The sequence below is a fragment of the Dipodomys merriami genome, unplaced genomic scaffold (genome assembly GCF_024711535.1).
Source record: "Dipodomys merriami isolate MVZ:Mamm:240054 unplaced genomic scaffold, mDipMer1.0.p SCAF_62, whole genome shotgun sequence".
NCBI lineage: Eukaryota > Metazoa > Chordata > Mammalia > Rodentia > Heteromyidae > Dipodomys > Dipodomys merriami.
The window spans coordinates 5170261-5182739 of record NW_027206202.1 but is presented as its reverse complement, the minus strand read 5'-3'; the positions used below and the strand labels follow the sequence as shown (position 1 = coordinate 5182739).

Here is a 12479-nt window from a genome sequence, read left to right as displayed (position 1 = left end):
CTCCCTGAGGCCACAGCCAGGGCCTCTTTCCCACCTTGTGGCACTTGTAGTAGTAGGCCAGGAGCTGAGGCATCCGGTCAATTTCACTGAAGATCTTCACGAATGCTTTGGACTGATCTAAAGGACACAATGTGGGGACAGCGTTAGCAGGCTTTCTGACAAAGCCAAGAGAAAGAATTCACGAGAACAAGTGCAAGTTAAGAGCATCTAGGACTCCCACATTCCCACCCAGACAGTGAATAACTCAGGCCTAGGGGATCACAAGTATGAGGAACAAGCGAAGGACCAGACATGTGACTCTCGATCAGACCCTGCGTGCCAGGGCTTGTTATGTAATGTCTCCATCGCTCACGGCTAGGATGCCACACTGGCAAAGGGATAGCCACACAGGCATGGTAACAGGAATTGCACTGGAGTTGAGGACTGAGCCTAGAAGGTATATTTTTGTTTGAGTTTTTCTTTTTGTTTCTTTTTTTTTTTTTGGTCAGTGGGGCCTGAACTCTGGGCCTGGGTGCTGTCCCTCAGCTCTTCAGCTCAAGGCTAGCGCTCTACCACTTCAGCCACAGTACCACTTCTGGCTTTTTCTGCTTATGTGGTGCTGAGGAATCGAACCCAGGGCCTCATGCATGCAAGGCGAGCACTCTACCATTGAGCCCGTTTTGAGTTTCTCAATTATATACTTTTTCTTTTTCGATACTGGGGATTGAACCCAAGATGCACTTGCTAGGGAAGCGCTTTCCACTGAACTACATTCCAGTCCCTGGGATGTAAATTTTGAGGAGGCTTTTCCCTTCAGGGATGTGTCAGGCACCATCAGGCCTGGCCTTGGTTCTCATCAGGAGCCTGAGCCAAGAGGACTGAGAGTTCCGGGTTAGCCTGGTATACATAGACCCTCTCAAAACAAAACAAAAACGGCACGTATAGCTCACACCTATAGTCCTAGCTACTTAGAATCCAAGTTAAGGAGGCCTGTGGCTGAGGCCAGCCTATACATACCTATGAGACCCTTCTCAGCCCAACAGCTGAGCTTTGTGGCACATGCCTACAATTCCAGCCTCAAGGGAGGCTGAGATTAGGAGAACTGTGGTTCCAGGCCAGCCTGGGTGTGTAGCCAAGTCCATAAGACTCCATTTCAATAGAAGAAATTCAGCATGGTGGTCTATGTCTGGGACAGGAAAAGTAAAAATGGGAGGTTCATGGCCCAGGCACATTCCTGGGAAGAAAGCAAGACCTTATCTAAAAAATAATCAGGAGGCTGAGATCTGAGGACTGCAGTTCAAAGTCAGGCCAGGCAGGAAAGTCTATAAGACTCTTATCTCCAATTAAACACCAAAAAGCTCACAAGTAGAGCTGTGGTTCCAGCAGTAGAGTGCTAGCCTCAGGCACAAAAGCTGAGGGACAGTGCCCAGGCCCTGAGTTCAAGGCCCAGAACTAGCACCACCACCACCAAAAAAAGACTGACAAAGACAGGAAAGTAGAGACAGGATGAGGGGGTGGATTAGAAGCATCTGCCATTTTCACTCCATGAATATGAAGAATCTTCTGTCAGAGAAGAGACACGATTCTGAAAAAAGAAGGGAAGACAACCAGAAACCATGAAGAAGGTGATGGGGAGGCAGAGAACCAAAAGAAACTATCCCAGCAGGAGAAAAAGCAACGAGGAGTTCCGAGCCCCAGTCTCGTTCCCCTGAGGAGAAACAAGAATGGAACATGAGGTAAAACAGATGGCCCTGCTGTGGGCCCACCAACGCTACCCATGGAAAGCCCACTCACTCCACCAGCCTTAGCTCCAATACAGGAGTCAGGGCAGCACCTAGTACAATGTGGGAGGCCAGGGTTGGCAGGGAAAGGCATCCTGTGGGCCCCTGATCACAGGGAGCACTCGTGAGTCACTATACTGAGAGTCTGCTGCTGGACTCAGGTACTCTAGGGTCTGGGGAGGGAGCTGGTTGAAGAGAAGAGAGAAGACTCCATAGGGCACCACTGTGGGAAGCTACACTGTCACTTTAGACACCAGAGGCCTAGCAAGCCTGGCTGTACTTAGAGTCCCTGCTAGTCACACAACAGTGGTACAGTCCCACAGCTATTGTTTTTACCTATGGAGGACCACAAGGGCAACTCCTAACACCCACAGAAGCCACCATTAGAGTCAGCTGCTCAGATACCTGGCAGGGAAGGACCCTTTTCAGGTTACACAGAGATGCCATTAAAGGTAACTGGGACTCTGAAGATCTGAATATGGCTCCACCCTCCCCATGGTCCCACCCTTTCAAGGCTCCACCCTGTCCTGGCTCCACCCTCACATGGCTCCACCCTCCGAGCTAGATTAACTAGATTTCTTTTTTTTTTTGGTTGGGGGGGTGGGGGTCCGGTAGTGGGGCCTGAACTCTGGGCGCTGTCCCTCAACTCTTCAGCTCAAGGCTAGTGCTCTACCACTTGAGCCACAGCTCTACTTCTGGCTTTTTTTCTTTTGGTAGTTAATTGGAGATAAGAGTCTAAAAGACTTTCCTGCCCAGGCTGGCTTTGAACCCTAAGCCTCCTGAGTAGACAGGATTACAGGCATGAGTCACCAGTGCCCAGCTGTACAACAGGTTTTATAACCAAACCTCCTTACCCTGAGTGAAAAAGAGCTCCCATAGTGTCTTAGACATTAAAAATGAATCTTTGACAACTGAGAATCACTCCTCCAATCTAACAACAGGAAAATATACTGCAACCCAGCCATTACCCAGTCTTATGTAATCTCAGACAAACTGCCAACTAAAATGACATGGAAGACTGAAATCTCCATCAGAACTTGGCCCCAGATGCATAAATCCTGGAAAAAGATCACTAACCTCAGGAATAAACAAAAACCAAACCACTCCACTTAAGTGACAGTGAAAAGGAAGAAAGTTCAACAAATCCAAAGCAACAATGACAAGGATGATCAATGAAATAAAAGAGCTGGGGGCTGGGAAGGTGGCTCAGTGGTAGAGCGCTTGCCTTGCATGCCTGAGGCCCTGGGTTCGATTTCTCAGCAACACATAAGCAGAATAAGTCGGAAGTGGCGCTGTGGCTCAAGTGGTAGAGTGCTGCCTTGAGCTGAAGAGCTGAGGGACAGCGCCCAGGCCCAGAGTTCAGGCCCCATGACTGACAAAAAAAAAAAAAAAAGAAAGAAAGAAAAGAGCTGATGCATAAACAGCAGAACAAATTCAAAGAGGACACAACCAACCAGAAAGTCAAACAAACTAACAGCTAAATTAATTAAATAAGATAATGCAGGATATAAAAAAGAACATAGAGAAATCTTGAAAAATAAAACACAAGCTGGGTGCCAGTGGCTCACGCCTATAATCCTAGCTACCCAAGAGGCTGAGATCTGAGGATTACGGTTCAAAGCCAGCCTGTGCAGGAAAAGACCCTGAGAATGTTATCTCCAATAGACCACTCAGAAAACCGGAAGTGGTGTTGTGGCTCAAGTGGTAGAGTGCTAGCCTTGAGATGAAGAGCTCAGGGATAGCACCCAGGCCCAGAGTTCAAACCCCGTGACCGACCAAAAAAAAAGGAAAAGAAAAAAGAAAACTCATCTTGGAAATGAAGAGCTCATTTGCCAAAATTAAAAACTCAACTGAATGCCTAGCAAAAGCCCAGCATATAGAACAAAACAAATTGAAAATAGGTGATCATGGAACGCACATAAAGCAGGGGAATTAGATCAAAGACATGAAGACACTACAAAGCTATAAATGCAATTCAAGAGATCTTTTGGACTCCATTAAAAGATCAAACCTATGAATCATAGGCGTAGAAGAAGGAGAAGAGATACAAACTAAAGGCACTGAAAACCTATTCAATAATATAATAGCAGATTAATTTCCCCAACCTCGAGAGAGTCATCTATGTGGAAGAGGCTCTCAAAACACTAAACAGACAAGATCAGAGAAGAAACACTCCCTGACACATTATAGTTAAAACACTAAGCAAACAGAATAAAGGCAAATATTGAAAGGTGCACAAGAGAAGAGGCAGGTTACCTACAATGACAAGTTTATAAGAATAATAGATTTCTTTAAAAATAAGAAACACACACAAAAAAACCTCTAAAAGCAAGAAGAAACATACTTCAAGCTCTGAAATACAGCACTTGCCAACCTAATGTACCCAGCAAAGTTAACCCTTCTTAATTGAGGTAGAAATAAATATCTTCCATGATAAACAAAGCTAAAGGAATCCATGATGACTAAACCAGCACAGAAGAAACTTAAAGAAATTCTAGTCACAGAAGGAAATAATAAACCAGGAAAATACAGGAAAGAATAAATCCTGCTAGAAGAACTTAGCGAAGTAAGAATAAGAAAGAAACAAGAAAGCTGGGCGCCAGTGGCTCATGCCTGCAATCCTAGCTACTCAGGAGGCTGAGATCTGAGGATCGCAGTTCAAAGCCAGCCTAGGTAGGAAAGTTCATGAGACTCTTATCACCAATTAACCATCAGAAAAAGGAAATGGTGCTGTGGCTCAAGTGGTAGAGTGCCCAGGCCCTGAGTTCAAGTCCCAAGACTGACAAAAAAAAAAAAAGAATTACTTAAAATATAGTAACAATAAAGTCAGGTGTTCAAACTTACAATCCTAGCTACTCAGGAGGCTGAGATCTAAGGATCATGGTTTGAAGCAGCTATTCAGGAGGCTGACATCTGAAGATTATAGTTTGAAGCCAGCTTGGGCAGGAAAGTCTGAGACTTGTACCTGTAATTAACAAGCAAAAAGCCAGAAGTAGAGGCATACCTCAAGAGGTAGAGCACCAGCCGTGAGCAAAAAAGCTAAACAAGAATATGAGATAAGCCAGGTGCTGGTGGCTCACCTCTGTACTGTAATTCTAGCTATTCAGGAGGCTGAGATCTGAGGATTGCAGTTCAAAGCCATCCCAGGCAGGAAAGGCCGTGAGACTCTTATCTACAATTAACCAGCAGAAAACCAGAAGTAGAGCTGTGGCTCAAAGTGGCAGAGTGTTAGTCTTGAGCAAAGGGTTCAGGGACCATGCCCAGGCCCTGAGTTCAAGCCCCACAACCAACAACAACAAAAAAAGAGCAGAGCATGAGGTACAGAACACTGGCAAACAAAAAAAACAGTGCTAATGCTGAAGTCCAACCTAGAAGATGTATTCACAGTGCCTGTTTCAATTTTTCTATATGCTGAAAAACTGTGTATAGGGTTGAAAACATGTAAGCATCATACAGAGACAGGTTTATTTGCAATCTTTATAATTAATGCCAGTCAGAGCATTGTACAGGCTCAAGATGCAGAGTATGTGCTGCGATGACACTCACCGACAGACTGGGAGTTGAATGCTGTCACAATCTGGGGGCTGGCCAGGGCCTCCAGCCTGTTCTTCAATGCCTCCAAGTGCACACACTTTTCGGAGTAGTCTGGGGTATCCACAAGTATCATCAAGCTGTTCTGCATACCAATGAGCTTGGCAGAAATCACAGCTATATCCTATAAAAAGACCAGGATGGGGCCATGTATTTTAAAGACTCTTACTACCTCCATATATGAAAGGGCCTAAAATTAAATGGCCCAGAGATATTACATTCAACATTACTGGTACTGGAGTAAATACAAAGAAAAACAACGAAAGGCCATTTTTCTTAGCCAATTGGGAAAGCCTCTGAAAAATCACAATGTCCATTACTGGTAGAGAGCAAAAGGAAAATGACCATCTGCTGCCATCGTGAATGTGCCACTGGCTTACTGAAAGGCAGCTCAGCAACAAGTGGAGAGTTTTAAAAATATTTAAAATAAGCCAGGCACCGGTAGCTCACACCATAATCCAAGCAACTCAAGAGGCTGAGAGCTAAGGATTGAAGTTCAAAACCAGACTGGGCAGGAAAGTGTATAAGATACTTATCTCCAATGAACTACCAAAAACCAGAAGTGATGTTATGGCTCAAAATGGTAGAGCACTAGCCTTAAGAGCAAAAAAAGCTCAGGGTCAGCAAGCACACCAGACCCTGAGTTCATTCCCCAAGGCAGGCAACAAAATGTATTTTTTTTTAATAAAATTCAGGTAGATATTTGAAAGCTGAATTTGAATATTTTATGAAGTAAATTAAGATATTTAAAGTAAAAAATATTTTAGGGGCTGAGAAGGTGGCTCAGTGGTAGAGTATATGCCTTGCATGCACGAGGCCCTAGGTTTGATTCCTCAGCACCACATAAGCAGAAAAAGCCACAAGTAGCACTGTAGCTGAAGTGCTAGAGCACTAGCTTTGAGCTGAAGAGCTGAGGGACAGCACCCAGGCCCAGAGTTCAAGCCCCACGACCAATAAAAAAAAATTTTTTTTAAATGAGCTGGAGGTAGTGGTTCATACTTGTAATCCCCAGCACTCAAGGTGTGGCAGGAAGATCGTAAGTTCCAGACCAGTTTGGGCTACATAATGAGGCCCTGTTGAGAAAACCCAAATGGAGAACAACACTCCTCATTCTCCTCTTTCCACGCGATCCAGGGCAATGTAAGACCTGAGCTTACATCTATGAGTCCAGCAATAGTTAAACCCATGAAGTACCTAAGGGCTAGATAGGGGAGGGGACAAACAGGGCTTCCCTTACTGAAGACCTTAATAATTGACAGGGGAACAAGAGGCAAGCAGTGGCAAGCAGTGCTCAAGATGAGGGACTGTTTGTGAGAAGGCCTGTGTGGACGGACAGCAAGTGTAAAACTGCTAAGAGTATCTGTCAAAAGCCAGGTGCTAGTGATTCATGTCTGTAATCCTAGCTGCTCCGGAGATCTGAAGATCATGGTTCAAAGGAAATCTGGGCAGGAAAGTCTATGAGACTCTTATCTCCACTTAACAACTAACAAGCTATAGCTCAAGTGGTAGAACACTAGGCTTGAGCACAAAAGCTTAGGATAGAACCAAGACCCAGAGTTTAAGCCCCTGCACTAGCACCAAAAAAGAAAAAAAAGAAGAAGAAGAAGAAGAAGAGAAGAAGAAGGAGGAGGAGGAAGAGGAGGAGGAAGAGGAAGAAGAGGAGGAGGAGGAGGAGGAGGAGGAGGAGGAGGAGGAGGAGGAGGAGGAGGAGGAGGAAGAGGAGGAGGAGGAGGAGAAGAAGAAGAAGAAGAAGAAGAAGAGGAGGAGGAGGAGGAAGAAGAAGAGAAGAAACTAAGTGTCTGTGGCTTATACCTGTAATCCCAGCTGTTCAGGAGGCTGAGATTGGAGCACCATAATTTTTAGCCAAGCCCTGACAGGAAAGTCCATGAGACTCTCATCTCCATTTAACTACCAAAAAGTTGCAAGTAGAGCTGTTGGCTCAAAGCACTAGTTTTGAGCAAAAAAGCTAAGATAGCCAGGCGCTGGTAGCTACTCAGGAAGCTGAGATCTGAAGATCACAGTTCAAAGCCAGCCTGGGCAAGAAAGTCCACGAGACCCTCATCTCCAATTAACCATCAGAAATGACACTGTGGCACAGTGGTACAACGTTAGCCTTGAGCTGAAGAGCACTCAAGCCGAGTTAGCCCCATGACAGACAAAAAAAAAAAAAAAAAAAAAAAAACTAAGACAGGCCTTAAATTCAAGCCCCAGTACAGGCACAAAAAATAAGTTTGTCAGTGGAAGAGAAGGCAGGGGAGGGATGCTCAGTATAATCATTGTTTTGCTTCCCACTGGGAAAGGCATCCAGCACTGCATTCCAGCCTTGTGCTGGTCTCAGGAGTTCCCACTGTGCTGCTGGGAGGAGCTGGCCTGCCCAGGTCCCACAGTGTGGCAGGCCCATCCATCCAGCTTCCACTCTACGCTCCCATTCCCTATTATCTCCTCTGCCTCTATGTGACTGCTGAGGCTCCTTCTGAACTCCCCTTTGTGCCCACAGGTTTCAGTCAGGTAGAAGGTGCCAACGAAGGAGGGTCAAAGAGCTCAGAGCAGTTCCAGACCTCCCCACACACCGATGTCTGATTGTCTCTGCGTGCCACTTCTGACATCCTAGTAGTTCTGATAGGTGGGACCCCATCTATCATGACCCCACTCCATCCCCTAAACAAGACGCCTACCTGAGTCTTAAACGTCTCCTCAATGTCAGCGCTCAGCGTGCTCCACTTGTCTGCTTCCTGAAGAGACTCGGCAGCAAGCTGCATCCTGGATTTCACCTGGTCAATTTCCACCAGCACCTGAGAGCAATGGGGACAAAGAAGAAAGAAGTGCCATTCCAGGCCAGGCACTGGTGGCTCATGCTTGTCACTTTACCTACTCAGGAGACTGAGGTCTGAGGATTGAGGTTCAAAGCCAACCCAGGGAGCAAAGTCCATGAAGACTCTTATCTCCGAAGAACCACCAAAAAAGCCAGAAGTAGAGGTATACCTCAACTGGTAGAAGGCCAATGCTGAGTGAAAATGCTAAGGCCCCAAGTTCAAGCACCAGGACTGGCACCAAAATAAATAAGAAAATAAATAAGTGCCTTCTCTTTCTCTCCCTCCCACCAATGACCTGAAACCGAAGCACCCATGGCACCCTCTGTCTCTAGGAAGCTTCTACCCCCCAAATTCTAGCCACCCAGTGATTTTCACAGCCTCCCAAGACTGCTCTAACCCCTCATGACAAGACAGAGCCAGAACCTGCATTGACTGTGACGTATCCTGCTCAAATTTCTTAATGTCCTCCTTGACAAGAATCATTTGTTCTTTCAGGAATGACGCCTCCTGTTTCAGGGCTTCGACATCACGGAGTACTTTGGGCATGCTCTGAAGGGCCTGGTGACTCGTTTCTGTCTCAGAAATCAAGCACAGCAAAGTAAGCTGAGGGTTGGTGGCTCATATCTGTAATCCTAGTGACTCAATATGAGGATTGAGGTTCAAAGCCAGCCTGGGAAGGAAAGTCTGTGAGACTCTTTATCTCCAATTATCCACAAAAACGCTAGAAGTGGGGATGTGGCTCAAGTGGTAGAGCACCAGCCTTGATCAAAAAGCTAAGAACAGTGCTGGGAAGGTGGCTCAGTGGTAGAGTGCTTGCCTTGCATGCATGAGGCCCTGGGTTCAATTCCTCAGCACCACATAAGCAAAAAGAAAAAAGTTAGAAGTGGCGCTGTGGCTCGAGTGGTAGAGCACTAGCCTTGAGCTGAAGAGCTGAGGGACAGCGCCCAGGCCCAGAGTTCAGGCCCCACGACCGGACCCAAAAAAAAAAAAAAGATCCAACTGGGCTGGGAATGTGGCTCAGTGGTAGAGTGCTTGCCTGGCATGCATGAAGCCCTGGGTTCCACGCCTCAGCACCACATACAGAGAAAAAGCCAGAAGTGGTGCTGTGGCTGAAGTGGTAGAGTGCTAGCCTTGAGCAAAAAGAAGCCCAGACACAGTGGTCAGTCCCTGAGTTCAAGCCCTAGGGCAGGCAAAAAAGAAAAAGAAAAGTAAAGAAAGAAAGAAAAAAGAAGGAAGAAGACGAAAGAGATCCAGCCAGGAGCCAGGATGTTACGTGCCTGATACCGTGTAATACAGCAGGTGGACACTGGCAGCCACGTCTTATTGATAAGAAAACAGTGTTGTTATCCCGGCACTCAGGAGAGGATTGTGAATTCCAGACTGGGCTGTACACTTCTTAGCTGGACTCTACTATGTATCCCCCCAACCCCCCAAAATTAAAAAGCTAGGGAACTCGCTCTGGGGCACATGACCCGCAAGAGCCTGTAAAAAGTTAGCTGCGAACCGGTTAAAGGTTGGGGGCGTGGCTCTAGGGCTAGAGGGCCAACCCAACCCAACAACAACAACAATAACAGTAACGATCATAATACATGTTCAAAGGAAACTCGGGCATTGGCCAACACGGAGCTGAGCCGCCCCGGGATGCGGTCGGCCGCGTGCGGGAGGGGCTGGCCGAGGCGCGGGGCCCGCGCCGTGCACCCCGCGCCAGCCCCGCGCCCCTGGCCGGGCCCCCGCGCCGCTCACCTTCCACAGCGTGGTTCACCTCCTGGATGAACAGCTGCAGCTTCATGACCAGCGTGGCCGCGTGGCCGTCCGCCGTCCCCGCGGCCGCCTCCTTGGGCCCGGCCCTGAAGGCCGCGTTGATCCAGTCCTTCACGTCGAAGTCGTCCGCCAGGAACCTGGAGAAGTCCATGGCGGCGCGGCTCGGGCCTGACGGGCCAGGCCTCGAGAGCTACCCCGGGGGTGGCCACGGGGACGCAGAGGCGGGCGGTACCGCGAGACGGCAGGGCCGGCCTCAGAGAACGCCCGCCCGAGGCCGAACTTCGAAATTCCTGCTGGCGTGGCCCTCGCCGCGCGCCGTCCCCCTCCCGGAAGTGGAGGGCCGTTACCACGGCGACGGCTGACGCTGCGCCTGCGCAGTGGGTACGAGGGGGGGGAGGAGTAGGAAACGCCGGGACTGGGAGCTCTGGGCAGAAACGGCCATTGCTCTTCTGCTTGCTGAGCAGTAAACCCTGCGCTTACTCTAAGGTCATCACAGGGCCACTACGGTCTTGATGCCACTTTTATTCCTCACAACGGGGCAAGAAGAAATGGGTTGAAGCACCGGCGTTCTCCCTCCGGCACGGGCAGGTGAGGTGACCACACCTGCCATGTGGCGCTCGCGTCGCTCCGGGACGTTGCTGTCCTCTCAGACCGCGCCTGCACTTACTGTTTCCTATGGCTTAAAAAAATGAGCCTTAAAACTTATCATGTGAAAAGGAGGGACGGGCTAGCGGCTTCTATGACGGGAAATGCAACTTTTCAGTTCTTCTTTTGGCCCATCGTGGGGCCTGAACTCAGGGCCTGGGCGCTGTCCCTCAGCTCTTCAGCTCAAGGCTAGCGCTCTACCACTTGAGCCACAGCGCCACTTCCGGCTTTTTTCTTTTTGCTTATGTGGTGCTGAGGAATCGAACCCAGGGCCTCAGGCATGAAAGGCAAGCGCTCTACCACCTTCCCAGCCTTTTTGTGTGGTTGAGAGCCACTATTTTTCTATTCTCGTGTTCACAGTAATTGTTGAGCACTCGAAACCTAAATATGTGAGTCCAAATCAGGAAAGCTAGTATACTAGGCTAAGTGGGAACAAATTGAGCCAGAATCATGGAGGCCTCTAAAACATGCCCCTCTTTCACTACCTGACAGGCATTTTTATGTTATTTTTAGGTGAAGGTACTGAGGTTTGACCTTTTCCACGCAAGGCTGGTGCTGTACTACTTAAGCCACACCTCCATTAGCAGCTTTTTTTTTGTCAGTCATGGAGCTTGAACTCAGGGCCTGGGGCTCTCTGAGCTTTTTTGCTCAAACCTAGAGCACCCTCACTTGGAACCACAGGTCCACTTCTGGATTTCTGGTGGTTACTTGGAGATAAGCATCTCAATCCTCAAACCTCGCCTCCTAGGTAGGTAGGATTATAGGCTTGAGGCACTGAACTCCAGCTTGACTTAGTGCATTTTGCTCACTACTAATACATCCCTTTTAACTTTGTTATGGTTCCCACTCACACCTCCCACCTTTTATCTTTCTCCTAGTCCCAATACCTTTGAAAACCTAAGGATGTCTGTTGCAGATAACATATACTTAGACCTCCGTGTTGTTATTCCAGTCAAACTTCAAGCTTTTTTTTTTTTTTTCATCTTCTAGCCTTTGATTGGGGCGATTTTTGACATATGCAGATTTACACTTGATGTTTTACTGTTTCCTTTTTGCCTCCTTTATATCATTGTTCTATTTTGGCAGTTCTAGGGATTGAACTCAGAGCTTTACACTTGCAAAACAGGTGCTCTATCACCTGAGCCATGCCTCTGGCCTCAATTTTAGTCCTTCTATGCCTCCTTTAACTACATTTTTTTTTTTCATTAGAAGAGCTTTTTTTTTTTTCACTTTTAATGTTAGGGATTGAGATCAGAGCTTCATGCATACTATTCAAGCATTCTACCACTGAGCTATAACCAGTCTTTTTAAATGAACTCAGGGCCATGCATTTGCTAGATAGGTACCCAACCACTTTACACTCCATCCCTTTTTTGTTTTAGTTATTTTGTAGATAGGGTCTTGGCATTATTTTTCAGGACCAACCTCAGACTTCCTACAGTAGCACAAGTGAGCCTTTGGTCGGCACCCTACCCTAGTCCTCAACCCCACAAAAGCATGGATGGAAAGAAAAGAACTTGGCTCAGGTGAGGAAACACATGACCTGCATTTCATTCAGCAATAGTTCAGAGTAGCATGTGCCCCCAATAAATCGCTCTATCTTGGAGCAGTCCACTAAATTACTACTCCTTCCTTAGTAACCAAACCTAACTTTGTAGTATAGCATTGTGTACAAATTTAAGATTTTCTTGGTCTCCATACAGCTTACCAGGACAAGATATGAATGTAAACATCCCATGGGACTTGCAGGAAGCCTTTGTAATAGGAATGATAGCATTTTCTCCTTCTTTATCCTCTTCCTTCTTGATTTACAAGGTACACACAGATGCAACCATCTGAAGCTGAAGGCATCACTCAGCAGGCAGTGAGGAATGAAGTGTCTTAGTGTGTGTTAATAGCCTAGGTCTTT

The 12479-nt window shown here is 47.2% G+C and overlaps 1 protein-coding gene across 1 annotated transcript in view; it reads right to left on the bottom strand.

Moving 5' to 3' along the window:
• The window catches only part of Cog7 (component of oligomeric golgi complex 7), a 50241-nt gene extending 39984 nt beyond the window's left edge, over positions 1-10257 (bottom strand). Inside the window, exons 1-5 of the mRNA XM_070004336.1 lie at positions 9908-10257; positions 8588-8736; positions 8027-8143; positions 5307-5475; positions 35-117 (exon numbers count right to left, since the gene is read on the bottom strand). Coding sequence (XP_069860437.1) covers positions 35-117; positions 5307-5475; positions 8027-8143; positions 8588-8736; positions 9908-10076 — 687 coding nt within the window. The 5' untranslated portion in view covers positions 10077-10257. The remainder of the gene's footprint in view (positions 1-34; positions 118-5306; positions 5476-8026; positions 8144-8587; positions 8737-9907) is intronic.
• Between the last annotated feature and the right edge of the window lie 2222 nt (positions 10258-12479).